The 17,190-nt window shown below is 48.6% G+C and overlaps 1 protein-coding gene across 2 annotated transcripts; it reads right to left on the reverse strand.

Annotated features, from left to right (window-relative positions):
• Positions 1-11,669: 11,669 nt before the first annotated feature.
• Positions 11,670-16,929, reverse strand: PRR15 (proline rich 15). Of its 2 annotated transcripts, XM_068152372.1 has the most exons (3): positions 16,908-16,929; positions 16,678-16,772; positions 11,670-16,115 (listed from the first exon to the last, which is right to left on the reverse strand). In XM_068152372.1, the coding sequence occupies exon 3, from the start codon at positions 16,104-16,106 to the stop codon at positions 15,744-15,746; it is 363 nt and encodes a 120-aa protein (XP_068008473.1). In that variant the 5' UTR covers positions 16,107-16,115; positions 16,678-16,772; positions 16,908-16,929; the 3' UTR covers positions 11,670-15,743. The 2 variants fall into 2 exon arrangements, with proteins under 2 accessions (XP_068008473.1, XP_068008472.1); XM_068152371.1 differs by lacking the exon at positions 16,908-16,929 and having other exon boundaries at positions 16,678-16,871.
• Between the last annotated feature and the right edge of the window lie 261 nt (positions 16,930-17,190).

The following is a 17,190-nucleotide window of genomic DNA, read 5'->3' on the forward strand; positions in this document are numbered from 1 at the left end:
ACACAGCAGTTTCATAGCCTTTGCCAAACAGTAATAACTTCTATAGATTTTATGAGTGTAAGGATTGTTTTCTCTGTAATCTTTCTGAGTTTGATCTGCCGTTTTATTTGCCAAGTCTTGAGACTGTAGTTTAAACTCTGACTCTTCTGAACAATCTATAGTCTTGGCACCTCACTCTCTGCTGCCTGTTCCCTGATAGCTGCTTCCTCTAATCAGAAAATTGATCACTTATTACCTTTTGGATGTTTGTTTGTTTCTCCGTTCACAGAGAATTGGAATCAATTAACAGCAGTTATTGTCAGCACCCCTCTAATAAAAGCTCATAAACTGCCTGTTTTCAAAATACCTGAGGGCTGGGTGCCAAGTGGAGGGGGCCAAGCTCTTTTCGGTGATGCACAGTAATAAGCCAAGGAACAACAGGTACAAGCTTGCACACAGAAGGTTTCAGCTCAACATGAGGAGAAACATCTTTACAGTGAGGGTACAGTGAGCCCAGAGAGGTTGTGGAGTCTCCTTCTCTGGACACATTAAAAATCCCTCTGGATGCATTCCTGTGCAGACTACCCTGGGTGATCCTGCTTGGGCAGGGGGGTTGGACTTGATGATCTCTGAAGGTCCCTTCCAACCTCTAAGGTACTATGATAAGATGGTGAGAAAAAAACTTGTGTGAGCAGTAGGTTGAGCCTGTGATTTACAGCCTGGGGTTGCTTAGCCTGGAGAGGAGGAGACTCAGGGGTGACCTTATTGCTCTCTACAACTACCTGAAGGGAGGTTGTAGACAGGCAGATGTTGGTCTCTTCTCCCAGGCAGCCAGCACCAGAACAAGAGGACACAGTCTCAAGCTGCACCAGGGGAGGTTTAGGCTGGATGTTAGGAAGAAGTTCTATACAGAGAGAGTGATTGCCCATTGGAATGGGCTGCCTGGGGAGGTGGTGGAGTCACCATCATTGGAGGTGTTCAGGAGGAGACTTGATGGGGTGCTTGGTGCCATGGTTCAGTTGTTTAGGTGGGTTGGATTGGTTGATGGGTTGGATGTGATGATCTTGAAGGTCTGAACATCTAGACTAATCCCAAAATCTTTGATTTACTGTAGGATAATAAAAGATTCGTGTGGAGGTTATTGACTGCTGCCTGGTTGTCTAATGGTACAAAAAAAGGTAAACCAGTAGAGCTACAGTTCCATTTGTAAAGCCTGACCAGAGAGTCCAATCCAATGCAGTCCTTAGTATTTGCTGCTTTTTGTTACTCCCCTTTTTTCTCCCAAATCAGTGGAATGTGGAAGAAATTCTGCAGTTACATCCATGGTCTAGTCATGAGGCCTGTGGTGACAGGTTGGACTCGATGATCTTTGAGGTCTCTTCCAACCTTAGTGATACTGTGATAATACTGTGATAATAGAGTCTCTTCCAACCTGGTTTAGTCTAATGACATTATGCAGAGCAGTGAGTTTTTTACCTCCTTGCCTGAAGCTGGTCATGCAAATTGCAGCATCCCCTGTTCCAGAGGAACTTGTAGTTCCCTTAAAAAAACAACCACCCTTGGATTATTTATTTATTTAACTGATAGTGAAGTACCTATAGCAAAAGAAACATTTTAAATTATGGTTCCTGGGGTTTATTCCAGTGGTGTAAAAGAAATCCTGCCTCTGGGAGACTGAGGCTGCTGCTGGAGAACATAAGTTTTAAGAAGCCGCTATATGCCAGTTGAGGAAAGAATCAATGTAAAGCAATTTTCTGTATGCATAGAGGGACTATGCAATACTCAGCCTTACACAGCTGAAGAATAGGTAAAATTCTCACTCTTGCAGATTAAACTTTTATGAGGGCTGTCTAGATCATCTTAAGGTTATGCCATAACTGGTATAACAATAATTCTCCTGGTAGGTAAGCTCAGAGTTTGGAGAGTCCCTAGAAAGAGCATGGAGTGTAAAACCTATTCCTTACAACAAAAGGAAAGGCCCTGGAGCTAGTGGACTCAGGTGTCTCCATTGGGAAGGAGGTTGAGGCTGTGAGCTCCTCCCAAAGGATGTGGGTGAAAAGCTTTTCACATCAGCCTCTCCCTAGAGCAGTTGTCTATTGCTGTATGATTGTGACTAGTTTATTGTTTGAACATTGGACAGTTAAACTGCTGTAAAATCCAGCATGTCATGTTACCCTGCATGCATCTGGGGCTGTATTTTGTTTGTGGCTTGGGTTTTGTTTGTTTTAATTAAATGTTGCCTATGACAAGGCATTTAAAAGATATTTCATGTTCTAGTGCAGGCATAGGAACTCCTGCCAAGTCCTCATTCACCCCTAGGAGCAGAAAGACATCCCTTCTGCCCAAGCAGCTCCCATGCATTCATCAAATATTATCTCCCTAGCAATTAGTACACAATGTGCAAAAGTACAGGCAGACTTAGATAAAGTATAGCAAAGATATAGCCTGTGGGAGAGGTAGCCAAAAGTGCCTGCTAGGTCTGAACCACAGAGAAATCAGCACTGGCAAAAGCAGTCCCTACTCTTCTGTTGTGTGAAGGGCCCTTGCCCCGGTGCAAATACAGTGCATGACTGCTGGCCTGCTGGCAAAGTCCAAGTTCACTGTGAAGCCTTGGATTTTGCACTCCATTCTAGGATGGGACTGCTCAGATCTCAGGTGTTGGGCTCAGGTGAAAGTCCTGGAGCCAGGCACAGTTTTTTTGTGTCCTCTCTTTGCACTGGGACATGCTTTCAGCAAGGCAAGCTCCAGAGCTCAGGATCCTCTCAAACTCAGGATCCCCTCGAGCTCGAGTGCCAGCACCATTTCTTCCACAGAACTGCACAGGCCTTGCTTTTATTTTTGTTTTTATAATGAGAGAGACAGAATTTTACCAGGTCAGACCAAGTGTCTGTCTAGCCCAGTACCCTCTGACAGTATCTGATAGTAAATATTCCCTTGCCTCGTCTTCTGCAAAGAACGAACATGGGAAAGCTGCTCTGCTCTGCTCTGCTTTCTCACTGATGATGAGATCAAAGCTTTGCTGTTTGAGAAATTCCCATCATGAGGTTATAACCCCAGCTTTGTGTTAATAGCTCTCCATGGACTCTTCTCACTGGAATTTACCTAATAGTTTTTGAGGCCCATCAACAGTGCCAGATACCCAGTCTGACATTTAAAGCACTTACTAATGAAGGTGGCTACCTCAGCTGTGTTTCCCTGACAGCCGAGGGGACTCAAACCTACATCTGTCAGGAGAATTACCTGAGGCTGCAAATCTTCCTAGTCTGTTGGATGGGCAGGTTTCTCTGACTGCCTGTTAGAGCAGGGCAACTTCACCCTCCGGCAGATTTTTAATAGCCTCTGGGCAGATTTAGAGTGGAGATTAGCAGCTGAGAGTAAGCAGCTGTCCAAAGCAGAGAGCAAGCAGCTGGCTCAGTGAGCAAACACAAACAAGGCTGACCAAAATGGCACAGTGATGATACCTTGACAGCATAAAATAGGACTGTCCAATGTGCCTTTCTTAAGCCAATTAGGTGAGTGAAAATCTGCGTTTTCCCTACACGCTGGGATCTGATCCATTAGCAAGGACAACAAGTTGCAGGTTTAAAGTCCCTCAGCGCAGGCACCGCTTGTTACTGGAGTGAAAAGGCACCCAGCTTGGTCCCTAAGTCAGCTGCCCCTTCAGACAAGACCCTGCAACTCACTCACAGGTATTTCATGGGTGTGTTCATATACAGGTATGGACTTTAGGTTAGGCAGGGGGATGCCTCCCCATAAATGGAGCTGTATTTTATCAAGTGAAAATGGCTCCTCTCCGAGTTTGTTCTTTAGTCAAGCCTCCAGGGAAGCACAGCCCTTCTCAAACCTGTCAAACATATTCACATTAGAATATCACCACACTGCCTAAAGGCAGATGTAAGCAGGTGGGGGAGCTGTCCCAGCAATAGGTAGCCCCAGCACAGCTCCCTGTCATGGCTGAAGCCCATCCAGCTGGCACTGAACACCACACAGCCGCTTGCTCCTACCCACTCTGGTGGGATGGGGAGGAGAAAATACAACCAAAGGCCTGGGGGTTGTGACACAGGGTATGAAAGCTCACTCATCAGTTATGGTCATGAGCAAAAGACAGACTCAGCTTGGGGAGACAAAATGGATTTAGTTTAAACAAAATTGCCAACAATTTACCAATTGAATGAGAGTAGGGCAGTGATAAACACAGCTGGATCTCAAAAACACCTTCCCCCCGACCCCTCCCTTCTTCCCAGGCCCAGCTCTGCTCCTCATTCTGAACTTTCTCCCCCATGGCAGCACAGGGGGGCAGGGAATGGGAGTTGTGGTCAGTCTTAGTCCATCCCATGTTGTTTCCTCACAGTCCTCTCTTGCTGCAACAAGGAGTTTCCCACAGGAGACAGACATCTGTGAAGCTCTCATAGCAGTGTTCTCCCTTCCATGGGCTGCAATCCTCTCAAGATGGACTGCTCCAGCATGGGCTTCCCTCACAGTCATGGCCTTCTTTGGGAGCAGTCTGCAGCAGTGTCATGTCCCCCAAGAGCTGCAGATGAGATTCTGTGTCACTGTGGATCTCTAAGAGCTCAACCTGCCTTCTCACCATGGACTGCAGTGAAACAGCTGCTCTGTCCTGCCTCCCACTCTTCCTCTTCCTCTTCCTCAATGACTTTGGCATCCCCATGGATTTCTCTGTTACATCCCACTTCTCTCCAAACAAAAGAACTCCCAAAACAAAAGAACCAACCCCACAGGGTTTTCCACTCTTCACTGTGTTATCACATGTGTGATTGGCTCACTTTGGCCAGAGGCAGGTCTGGGGACCTGGAGGCGGGGGAGCTTCTCTAAACTTCTTACAAGGAGCCATGCTAGTAGCCCCCTCCCTGACTATCAAAACCCTGGCAGATACAAACCCAGCCTAAGCTAAAGCACAAATAGCTTTGTTTTGGCAAAGAAGATTAAGTAAGGCATCCTGCTCCAGTGTCCCTGTGGAATTAACTCCCCCAGTAGTAGCTTTTACTCTCCTTTTTACTGCTTGAGCAAGCCATTTCACAAGCCCACAGGAAGCTTGGTCATGGGGTTATGTTGTTTGTTTTCATGGGTTTTTTTTGTTTCAAGTGGAATGATACATTGTTTCTAACCCCAAATCCCATTTACTAAAACATCTTTGACACTGATCCTCTAGGTGGACCAAACCTGCAACCTGCAGTAGATTTAATGGTCCTGCTCTGGCAGCGGGGTTGGACTTGATGATCTCTGGAGGTCCCTTCCATAGTTTCATAGTTTCATAGTTTCATTCAGGGTTGGAAGGGACCACAAGGATCATCTAGTTCCAACCCCCCTGCCATGGGCAGGGACACCCCACACTAGATCAGCCTGGCCAGAGCCTCATCCAGCCTGGTCTTAAACACCCCCAGGGACGGGGCCTCGACCACCTCCCTGGACAACCCATTCCAGGGTCTCGCCACTCTCATGGTGAAGAACCTCCTCCTCACATCTAGTCTGAACCCCTTCCAACCCCTAACATCCTATGATCCATTTTCAGTAGATCACAGAATCATAGAATTGTTAGGGTTGGAAAGGGCCTCAAGGATCATCTAGTTCCACCCCCCCTGCCATGGGCAGGGACATCTCACACTACATCAGGTTGCTCATTTTCCCATCCGGCCTGGCCTTAATAACCTCCAGGGATGAGGCTTCTACCACCTCCCTGGGCAACTTGTTCCAGTGTCTCACTACCTTCATGGGGAAGAATTTCTTCCTCACATCCAGTCTGAATCTACCCATTTCTAGTTTTGCTCCATTCCCCCCAGTCCTATCACTCCCTGACACCCTCAAAAGCATAGCAAAGGATGGCAGCAGACAGCAGCTTTGCTCTGAGTTGCCTGCTTGCAGCTTTTTCCAAATGGCTTCTGTCTCTTCCCCTTCAAAAAGGGAATGTAGGTTGATCAATAAATCAGTGGCTGTTTCCTCTTGAGGGACTACCAAGGTGCTCTAGGAGAAGTGTGCTGGACTCAGAGCCTTCCCAGGTACAGTGGCACTGAGACATCACGTGGGGTGTGCAGGGACACTCCAGCTGATCCTACAATCCCCAAGCAAGATGGCAAGGACATCATTTTCAGACTGCTTCCTGCACATAATAGCCTGTGTTGAGTTGCACAGGTCCACACCTAGATGCCAGTCCTTCACACACACTGGCAGGTGGCATCTTGCTTGCAGTCACCAAAGGCTGGGTGTCACATGCAGCCTGGAACTATCCCACTTGCTAGTGCCCTCTGGGCATTACCAGTCTGAAGAAGATAACTTGGTACTGCTATTTTTGCCTCCCCAGGTAGCAGACACTTCTCTGTACCATTTCCAGAAACCATTGCAGAGTATGCAGATGGCAGGGGGGGTAAGGTTATCACCTATTCTGGGGCTGTGGCATCCTCTCTAAATCTCTTGATGTGGCTTTCTGTGCTGGCAGTTTGGGCTGTTCAGCCTGGAGAAGAGAAGGCTCCAGGGAGACCTTAGAGCAGCCCCTCAGTACCTGAAGGGGGCTACAAGAAAGCTGGGGAGGGACTTTTGACAAGGGGCTGTGGTGATAGGTCGAGAGGGAATGGACTGAAGCTTGAGGAGGGCAGATTGAGACTGGAGATTAGGAAGAAATTCTTGACAGTGAGGGTGGGGAGACACTGGAACAGATTGCCCAGGGAGGGGTTGTGGATGCTTCCTCCCTGGAGGTGTTCAAGGCCAGGCTGGATGAGGCCTTGAGCAACCTGGGCTAGTGTGAGGTGTCCCTGCTCCGTGGCAGGGGGTTGGAGCTGGATGATCTTTGAAGTGTCTTCCAACCCAACCCATTCTATGACTCTGTGACCAGGGAAGCCTTGGCAAACAACCTTTCCCCAGCCTTGGGAACACACTGTGGATCTTCATGGTGACCCAAAGCCGGGTTAAAACTGTATGGCTAGTTATAGGTCTGGATTGCAGGGTTTGGAAAGGTGTGCTATGACTGCTGCTTGACATGGCCACTTGTTGAAGCAAACAGTAAAGAAAAAAAAAGAAAAAAAAGAGCTTGAATAGCTCTTAATTAAACGGGTTTGTATTGTGCTGGGCGAGGGTGTGCCCCATCCTAGCTGGCAAAGCAAAGCAGGTAAAGGCCAAAGCGGTAACTGACACCAAAAAGCAGGGAGGGAGAGGGGGCTCCGCACACCTTAGGGTTTAAAGCTATCTTCAACCTCAGGTCTTGTTCTCAACACAGACAAAAAGCCTGAGAGGAGGTGTCATTGAGATTTCTAAAGAAGCCGTTTAGCAGTAAAAGCTGATCTAGAGGCGGAGGACAAAAGAACAATGGCTCTGCAGAAATGCTACACGAGGCCGAGCTGAAACCAACTCACTGAGAGCTTCTGTAAGGAGCAGTTTCAAGTCAAGACTGGAAAAGATCAAATAGCAGTTGGAAAGCAAGAATATAGCAGGGAGGAGGGGGGAGAGGAGCTGTACCGCTTCAGCACCAACAGCTGAAAATACAGAGTGAAAAAAATACAGTAGTTATTAGGCAGCTCTTTTGCAGTGTTAACTCTGTTCACCTTGGTAGAGAAACCAGAAATGGACCTTTTTAACTTCCTCCTCTTGCAAGGATTTTGATAGTTTTGTGTAGCTATTCTCCTTCTTCTAAAAGATTTTACTGAAGCTTAGATCCACAAAGGTACTGAGACACCATTGAAGCAAGTGGAATCAGACACCTCAATGCTTTTTTCAGTGTGACCCTTTGACCACACTGGAAATCTGCAGCTGCATGAGGGGAGATCCATACTCACACAACCATGACAGGTGAAATGCACACCTTAGGTTACACCTACATTGTTTTTCCTGTGCATACAAGCTGGATGCCAATGCCACAAATACAGCTGTAACTCCACTTCTGCATGTCTCAGTGCTCCTCCTTGAAGTCCCAGACACGGCTCACAATGCAGAGCACCAGTAACTGTCCTGGAGGAAGCTGTGCAATCACACATCAGTGTAAGTGATGCTAAGACTCTCATGCATTCGATGGTTCCTCTTTGGTATCTACAACTTTAGAAAGCCCATATGAACCTCTTACCACCACTTACTGCAGCTTGGTGTCCTTAGGTGGTTTTGCCATAGCCCAGTTTCTGGTCTCCACCCTGTTCTTCATTATGTTCAGGTATCTTACATTTCCTTTCTCTAAAGCAGGGATGACTGCAGAAAGATGAAAGGATCTATCTTGAGTGCCGAGTTCACTTCTCCAGAGTTCTGGAGGGCTAGGGGTAGAGTTAGGATTAGGGGTTAGGGTTAGAGATTAGCTAATGCTAACCTTTACGATTTGGGTTAAGTGAGGGTTATGGGTTAGGAGTTAGGCTTAGGCGTTAGTGCTATGGTTAGGAGTTAGGCTTAGGGGTTAGTGTCATGGTTAGGAGTTAGGTTTAGGGATTACTGTCATGGTTAGGGGTTAGGGTTATGGTTAGGTTAAGATTAGGGTTAGGTTAGGGTTATGGTTAGAAATTAGGATTCAGGGTTAATATTAGGTTAAGGTTAGGGTTACAGATAACATTATGGGTTAGTGTAAGTGGCTCTCCAGCCACTCTGACCCCACTCTGTAGCACTGCATGGGGTTGCTGTGGCCAATGTGCAGAACCTGGCACTTGGATGTGTTCAATCTCATGCCACTGGTTAGTGTTATGGTTAGGTTAAGATCAGGGTTGGGTTAGGGTTATGGTTAGAAATTAGGGCTTAGGGTTAACATTAGGTTAAGGTTAGGGTTACAGATAACATTATGGGTTAGTGTAAGTGGCAGGGTTTAGTGTTTAGGGTGTGTTTTTCAGGTTTAGGTTTGGTTTAGGTTTGGTGTTAGAGTTAGGTTGAGAGGTTAGGGATAAAGCAGGTTGGTTGCATGCTTTTCCTCAGAGAGATTAAACTATTGATCCATAGTGCTGAGCTCAGTTCTGCAGAATTCTCCTCAACAGCGAGCTATTGTTGTGTAATTTTAGGTTTAGGCATACCTTCTAAAGGGCACAAGACCAGCCAAATTTATTTTCCAGTACAAAAAAGGGAGGAGAAATTCAATAAATAGACCTAAGGGGATAATATATAGTGAATAAGATTATTCCAGCAGAGAAATAAAAACATAGGAATTAAGGAAGAATAGCTGTCTGTGACCAAACCAGGCACTATCTGAAGTGCTTTCCAAAGTTTCCATGGTTCCAGTCATAGTATCATAGTAGAATCAGTCAGGGTTGGAAGGGACCACAAGAATCACCTAGTTCCAACCCCCATGGACACCCCACACTACATCAGCCTGGCCAGAGCCTCATCCAGCCTGGGCTTAAACACCTCAAGGGATGGGGCCTCGACCACCTCCCTGGACAACACATTCCAGGGCTTCACCACTCTCATGGGGAAGAACTTCCTCCTCACCTCCAGCCTGAATCTCCCCACCTCCAGCTTCATTCCATTCCCCCTAGTCCTATCACTACCTGAGATCTTGAGAAGTCCTTCCCCAGCCTTCCTGTAGCCCCCTTCAGATACCGGAAGGCCACAATTAGGTCACCTCGGAGCCTTCTCTTCTGCAGACTGAACAGCCCCAACTCCTTCAGTCTGTCCTCATAGGAGAGGTGCTCCAGCCCTCTGCTCATCCTTGTGGCCCTTCTCTGGACACCTTCCAGCACCTCCATAACCCTCTTGTAATAGGGGCTCCAGAACTGGATGCAGTACTCCAGGTTGGGTCTCACCAGAGCTGAGTGGAGGGGGAGAATCACCTCCCTTGCCCTGCTGGCCATGGTCAGTAACATTTGCTGTTCTATTGCAATTCCTCCCTTTCTCACTGTTTTTCATTTCAGATGTAATTCAGCAGATGTTAATTAACCTGTGAGCTAGCTAATATATTGCCTAGATGCATTTTCACATCTAACTATTGGCCAGTTAATAACAGAACCAGAAACAAGCCAGAGCTTCCTAGCTTTGCAGGAAGAATTAAACTACCCTTAAATGTCTGGTGTCATGTCTAGGGCATGGTTTGTCCTTTTCACAAGAGACTGCCAGTACAAAAAGCTCTCCTTGTACATCCAGAATGGCTATTTCATACATTTTTATTTCTCCAGCTGCTTTATGGTCCAGCAGGGACCATGCATTGGTAAGCATTGCTATGCCAAGAAAAGAACCTGAAAATAGAGGAGCCAGAAAAGACTTTGTTTTGTTTTGATTTCTCCTTTTGTTGCAGAGGTCTGAGCTACAGCACTTCTAGGAAGTGCTGCTGGCAGGATTTCTCTTTTAAGTTTAGACCATGCTCCTAGTCTGGAACCCAGTGATTTTAAACAGGACAGGTAAACCACCTCGGATTTTTGGAAACTCCTGTCACTGAAAGCACATGCCAAGATAAACACAAGCCAGAATGTGCAGACTGTGAGGCTCCTGCTGTTTCCCAGGCATTTCCAGCATCAAGACTAAGGCTCAGCTCTGCTGCTGTCCATAAAACTGGATCTATTATAACTTTTCCCTTGGCCACTGAAGCATTGCTCACTCTCCTGTCACTGAGCAGTTCTTATGAAATCGGTGGACAGTTTGTCTGCTCAAACAAAGACGTAAAGCAAAACAAACTTAACTCAGCACTGAAAAAAGAAGAAAAGAAAGAACAACAACAACAAAAACCCCAACCCTGAGCCACCAAAGTTCACAGTATCACAGTATCACCAAGGTTGGAAGAGACCTCAAAGATCATCAAGTCCAACCTGTCACCACAGACCTGCTGACTAGACCATGGCACCAAGTGCCACGTCCAATCCCCTCTTGAACACCTCCAGGGATGGGGACTCCACCACCTCCCTGGGCAGCACATTCCAATGATGAATGACTCTCTCTGTGAAGAACTTTCTCCTCACCTCAAGCCTAGACTTCCCCTGGCACAGCTTGAGACTGTGTCCTCTTGTTCTGATGCTGGTTGCTAGAGAGAAGAGACCAACCCCCACCTGGCTACAATCACCTTTCAGGTAGTTGTAGAGAGCAATGAGGTCACCCCTGAGCCTCCTCTTCTCCAGGCTAAACAATCCCAGCTCCCTCAGCCTCTCCTCATAGGGGAGACGAGCTCAGGAGCTCAGCACCTCTAATTTTTTTCACTCAACAGACATGCATAGGCCTGGTTCCTATTGTCAGTAATAAAGAGGGTTGTGCTTTTTCCCTCCTTAGTGTAAAAGGAACTGCTATGATGAATGGTGATTTTGGATGAGGGGAAACACTTGCAGTGTGGCAAACAAGCAGCAGATTCATGGCACCCACAGGCTTGAGTCTGAGAATCAAACCTACCTAATGCCCAAAACATCTGATGGTCTGGTAACGAATACTGTGGGGAAAAAAACCCCACATTCTAACTCATTTTTATTCACATGAAACATGACATCTAGATCTGATGAGGATTACTCACCAGAGTAAATTCTTTCATTTAAAATCATGCCTTACAGCTATCGTGGAAAGCTGTTTGCTACACACACACCCCCCCCCCCCCCCCCAACCACATCTGATCTGCTGTTAAGATTTCTTTATCTGGATAAAATGGGCAGTAAATCAAACTGGTAAGATGCAGCTGCTAATGAATATGCTTTAGTTGAAGACTACATCCAAGGATTGTTTCTTGGGGCTATTTGTGAGTTTCAGATGCCTCATTAAGGATAAAAACAGATAAAGAGAAATTACCTCACTGCTTCTGGTGCCCTATAGAATCAAGCAACATTATCCCTTTTTGGTTTATTTGGCAATGAAAAATCAAAGCCAGCAGGTCTCCCATCTTACAATAAATTAGTGATGAAGGGCAAAGGTTTGTTTCCTTAAATGCTGCAATTATGTGGTCTCAAATACCATTCTATAACCAACTCTCTCTCACCACAGCTTTTAGAAAACAGCTTAGAAAATGCAAGGTTTGGGATTCTTTTGTCTGCCCTACAAGGTAGGATCTCAAAACAGAGCAGAGTGAGGTTCCAGTTTGTACCTGTGCTCAAAATAGCTTTTTCTTCCAGTGAGATACCAGGTGATTGAGCTAAATTAAACATGGCTTTTAATACCAAGCATCCAGCTGCACTGCCCAGGCCAAGGCTGCTGTTCTGGCCTTCAGATTTTAGACCCTGTATGAGGTTATCTTCCTCATGGACAAATAACTTAGTAATTCAGATATAAAATTATCCTTGGTTGCACTACAGGGAGGACAGAACTCAAAAAAAAAACAAACCCCAACACAACAAACCCCCCAAAATCAGTCAAGACCCCTGTCCTCCTCAGCTTGAGTCATACCCTGACATAACATCTGAAGTTTAAAGTCTTGAGGCTTTCCAGGCATTTATTCCAGTGTTTCCAATTTAGGACATTTTATGCAGGTGCTCCCTTATAATCTTTGCTGAGGTCCAGACTGACCAGCCTGCAATTGCAGGGAATGATTCACCAGGCAGCTACTCAGGGATTTATTTTTAGTTTTGGCAAGAGCAGGAATAAGCAGACATATACTTAGCAAGTTTATTTGAAAAGTTAGCTCTATTTACTAAATATTTATTCCCCCCTCTCCAACCCCCTCCCAGACTTGTAGTTCTCAGTGGTATCTGGAGTAATAGTAAGAAAACTGCACTGCAACTGAGGCAGCTGAGGTTGAGCCTCATCTGCTTCCTTCCATTTATTTTGTCAGTATGTCACTGCTTGCTTTCAAAAACAAACAGCCAACTACCTTCTCAGGAGCTCTGCTTCCTAAATGTACTTTCTGATGCATGGTATTTATAAAGGAGCTGAGGAAAAGACCTATCTTAAGAATGCAAACAGCCCTTTAATAATTCAATACACAGAAATGCACTGCTGTTGTAACTGAGCACATATTCTCCCTTACCAAAGGAAGGTCAAACTTTCCCCACTTCAGTGGTTAAAACAAATAATTAGCTGCTCCATAAAATGCCATCCTTGTCTCTATCAGCTTAATTCACTTGCACATGTATAGATGACTTAAAGCTTTACCTGATGCTCAGGCTGAGAAACAAGAGTACTGGTTTTGTGCTACAAGTTGTTTATGGCCAAATTCTCACTCCTCACTGCGGCACCCAGGTCAGAACTAACCTAAAGCTGCTGCTGCAGGGCCCTTGCAGAGAGGGTGGGGAAAGTGAGATGAGGCAGCCAGCCCATTTTCTCATGGATCTAGTTTTTCAGCGGCTGCTATCAAATTCATTGAAGCAAGGATTTGCCTGAACAGGAAGATAGGATTACGTCTCCTTCCCACAGCTCAAGGTCAGGCTAAAGATGGAGGATGGCTGCAAGCGAGTCGTTTCATCTGCATTTATTGGGAACCCTTGGCCAAATTTGCAGGCTGGAAGTACCACACACAAGGATTAAGAGGTGGCTGATACTTAGTCATATATTAACTACTATTGATAATTGAATCATGAAGCAGCCATGTGAACAGCATAGCAGACTTCTCAAACAAAACCTGAACTGCCAGGTATCTTGTGCCTAGATAAAGAATTTCAACCAACAAACCTGAGACGTGTCCAGAGATCAGAGGTTCACTGCAGAAAGAGGTAGCTTGGAGGTACAGGGAAAAAAAGAAAGCATTTTCACACCAGGATTAAAAATGCAGAAAAGCATCTGCATGAAATGTGTAAACCAGTAGCCTGCATGCTCAGGCCCATGGATAGTTCTGTGGATCTGAACCTCCCAGAGCTCACACTAAAACCAGATGAAGGAGTAAGAAACATGCAGTATCTCCTTCCTTCCTTGTTCTTCCATTTTGAGTGCAAACACACACACACAAAAGGTTCTTTTGGCCCTAGAATGTATAAATAGAGCCCTGGCTAACTGCAGATGATGCATAGTTGTTCTTCATCTGTCTCTCCACTCGCAGCTCTTACATTTTCCTCTTTCTCTCTCTCTCTCTCTCTCACACACACATCCCTTCATCTGGGGCCAGGTTTCAGATGCCCCCTGACCAAAAAAAGCTAACCAGAAGAAATGCATCTCCAAGGAGAAACTTCAGAGCTTCCCCCACAACATTCCAGCTCTTTTCTTGGTCAGCATATACTAGTGAACATAAAACGCAGTCCAAAACCAGTACCCCAGAGTTTTACTAAGGGAAATAAAAAAGCATTATGCTTGCACACTGGGTATAAAAAAGCCTTTATGGAAGTAGATTTGATGCTACAGTCCCCTTATCCTTGAGTTTCAGAGTCTGAAGGAGTGGCTGAGAGAAGGGCCAGCCAGTGCCTAAGCCAGCTAGGCTGGCTGAGTTCACCACACAAGAAGTTCATTAGGTATTATCATGCACAGCGAACCATGGGGCACTTGCCCAGCATCTGCTGCATCATTTCAGTGACTGGTTTAATCCCCATTTTCACCTGGGACTCAGCTCTCAGCTCTCATTTCCTTTCAGATCATTTCTGGTTTTTAATTTTTAAATTGACCTTAAATGATGATTTACAACCAAACAAAATCAAAATGGCGAAATACTGGACTTGAGGAAGTCGTTTTCAGCCCCCCTGACACCACGCAATACCTTATTTCACATTTAGAAAGAGTCTAAACCCATTTTAACAGTACAAAGTGTATTGCAAATGCATTGAAAATAAATAGATCAGTTGCTGCTACATCACCTACTGTCAAGAAATGTGGAATTGCTGAGTTTGCTCTGTAAGGCACACCACCAGTACAAATCTGGCTTACAGTTTACTCTGTCCAACAATCCAGGTGGTGTCAGAGGCAGCAGACAGCCGCCTGGGTGAAAGCACATTACCTCGCTACCAAACGAAATCCTGCGACTCCCTTAGCCTTGCTTCACAAGCCTTAGACACAGCAAACGGTAAAGAACATTTCCAGTGATGCCCAAGCCTGTTTCCACATTAGGAGTACAACCCTGTCTGTGCTCTCCAGGGCTGCTTGTCTCTCAGAATTTACATTTTATCACACAATTTCTTCGCCACAGCTTCATTATACCGGTTACCACCAATTATGCAAAGATCACGGGTGAATCACCTGACAAAATCCGGCCTCCCTCTGTAACCCAGCTATGGGAGGCCAGCCTCTGAAAACACCTGCTTGCCATTAGACAGTAAGAAGAGGGAGAGAAACAGCATGGTCTTGCCTTTTGTATATTTACAAATGATGATGTGGGGCACGGGTGAATGCAAGTGTCTGCCTCTCACTATATCGCTCTTGCAGGGGAAGGAGGATGGGTTCATGCCATGCCTGCTAATGGCAGGACAGCGGCACACACGGCACTGCTGGAGGTCCTCAGCCCTGAAATTAGATAAGAGCACTTCATTCCATGCTTCCTTCGATAAGGCAGCAAGTGAGATGCGAGCAGCAAAGTGCCTTCTGGGCCAGAGAGCTGAGAGGAGCTGGGTCACAGGCCTGAGAAGTCAGCACCTTGGCTCCTGGCAAGGGCTGGGGGGAAACTAGAGACCCTAGCATCAGCCCTGGGATAGCACCTGAGTCCACTCATTGCAGTACAGGGATCGGGGTGTTTATTGGTGTTATTTCGGTAAGACAATCACATTGGTCTGTCGTCTAGGGGTTTGGTCTTGGCGGAGTCCATGTAACACTGCACGCTGTCCACCGGGCTGACAGAGGTGCTGGGCTCTCCGCAGGGTCCGCTCAGGGCTGGGCAGGCCGCTGCCACGCATCTCCATGTTGCCCACGGGGCTAAGCAATGCCAGTTCCAGCTGTGGGGTGGCTGCAGACTCCAGCCGTCTGTCCTGCCGGTGCTCCGGCCGCCCGTCCAGTGGCGGCTCTTCACCGGACCGCTGCTCCGGGGGCGAAGCCCTCCTGGGCTACTCGGCCCCTTGGGCGGCAGTGCCCACGGCACCGCCTCCGTCGAAGACCTCGGGGCCGTCGGCCAGCAGCGAGGTGCGCACCTTCCGCCTCTCCTTGAAGCGGCCCGAATGGGAGACGCGGAGGGTCCGGCGGTTGCCGCCGCCCGTCCCCGCGGCATCACCGCTGCCCAAGACCGGCGGCTGCTCCTCCCGGCCGCCGGGGCTAGGCGGGGTGGCGGGGGTCTCGCTGGCGGCAGCGGGTGGCGGGGCGGCCGCCGCTTCCTTGTGCTTCTTGCTGGTCAGCGACTTCCACCAGGGCCCTGCCGAGCTGCCCTTCACGCCGGTACGGGGGGCGGAGGTGGCCGCGGCGCTGTCAGCCATCTCGGGTGCCTGAGGAGGGGGAAAAGACAGCGAGAACGGGCGGGCAGCCGGGCGAGCAGCCCTCTGCTCGGGCCGACTCTGGGTGCCGCTGAAGGCGCTGAGGACCTCTCATGCCCTGCTGAGGGGCTGCGGGCAGCTCAGCTGGGGGACGCCTGCCCGCCACGCCGCCAGCGGCCAGGCAGGGAGGGACAGCTCGGGACAGGTCTGGCACAAGTGGCCAGGTGGGCGCCGGGGCACAGTACTGCGCTCTGCCCCTGCTCGAGTCCCGCTGACAGGCTTTCAAACGCCGCTCCGCCTTCCCCTGCGCGGCTGACAGAGTTACAGGTAAATACGACCCGGGGCTGGGCGGGATCCGCTCCCTGCACACTCTCCCCCAGCTGCAGAAGTGGGCCCCGAGGCCTGGTGCCTCAGGGCTGCCATCTCCCCACGGGCCGGGAGCTCGCGTACCTCCTGGGGTGCCTGCGGCGGTGGGGCGCCTGCGGCGGTGGGGCGCCGCTCGCTCGCTCCCTCCCTCCCTCCCTGCCTCCCCCCGCCGGCTTCCAGAGCAACAGGTACGGGAGGCGGCACTGACCTGCGGGCGCCCCCCCGCCCGCTGCGGGAGCGCTCTCCTTCTCCCACGGGGAAGTGCGGCCGCTTCTCCCTTCACTCGCCCCTACGTCTCCGCGGCTGCCGGGAAAGAAGCAAAGAGGCAGCGAGGACCTGCTGCCGGGAGCGGCGGCAGGTGGCGGCCAGCCCCGCGGCTCGCCCCCGTGGGCGGAGCGCGGCCCGGCCGGCCCCGGGGCCGGGGCGGCTCTTGCTCACCTGCCCGGCTGCCGCCGTGTGGGGTGGCGGAGCCACCTCGGGAGGAGTGTCTGTCTTCCCTCGGGCTTGGAGGGAGGAGACCGTGGGGTGGGGGAAGGCCGGAGTCTCCGTGGAGGGACACTTGGCGTTGAAGAGGCGTGGGGAGGGAGGAGGAGGAGGATGGAAGGATGGAAGGAAGGAAGGAAGGAGCCTTAGCGCAGGTGAGGCGGCACCCTGACGAAACCCGGGGCTTGCCAGCGGTGCCTGCAGTGTGGTCAGTGTACGTGGCTGAAATCGTAACTCC

The sequence above is a fragment of the Melanerpes formicivorus genome, unplaced genomic scaffold (assembly GCF_026170545.1).
Source record: "Melanerpes formicivorus ecotype bairdi unplaced genomic scaffold, bMelFor1.0.p_v2 SCAF_23, whole genome shotgun sequence".
NCBI classification, from domain to species: Eukaryota; Metazoa; Chordata; class Aves; order Piciformes; family Picidae; genus Melanerpes; species Melanerpes formicivorus.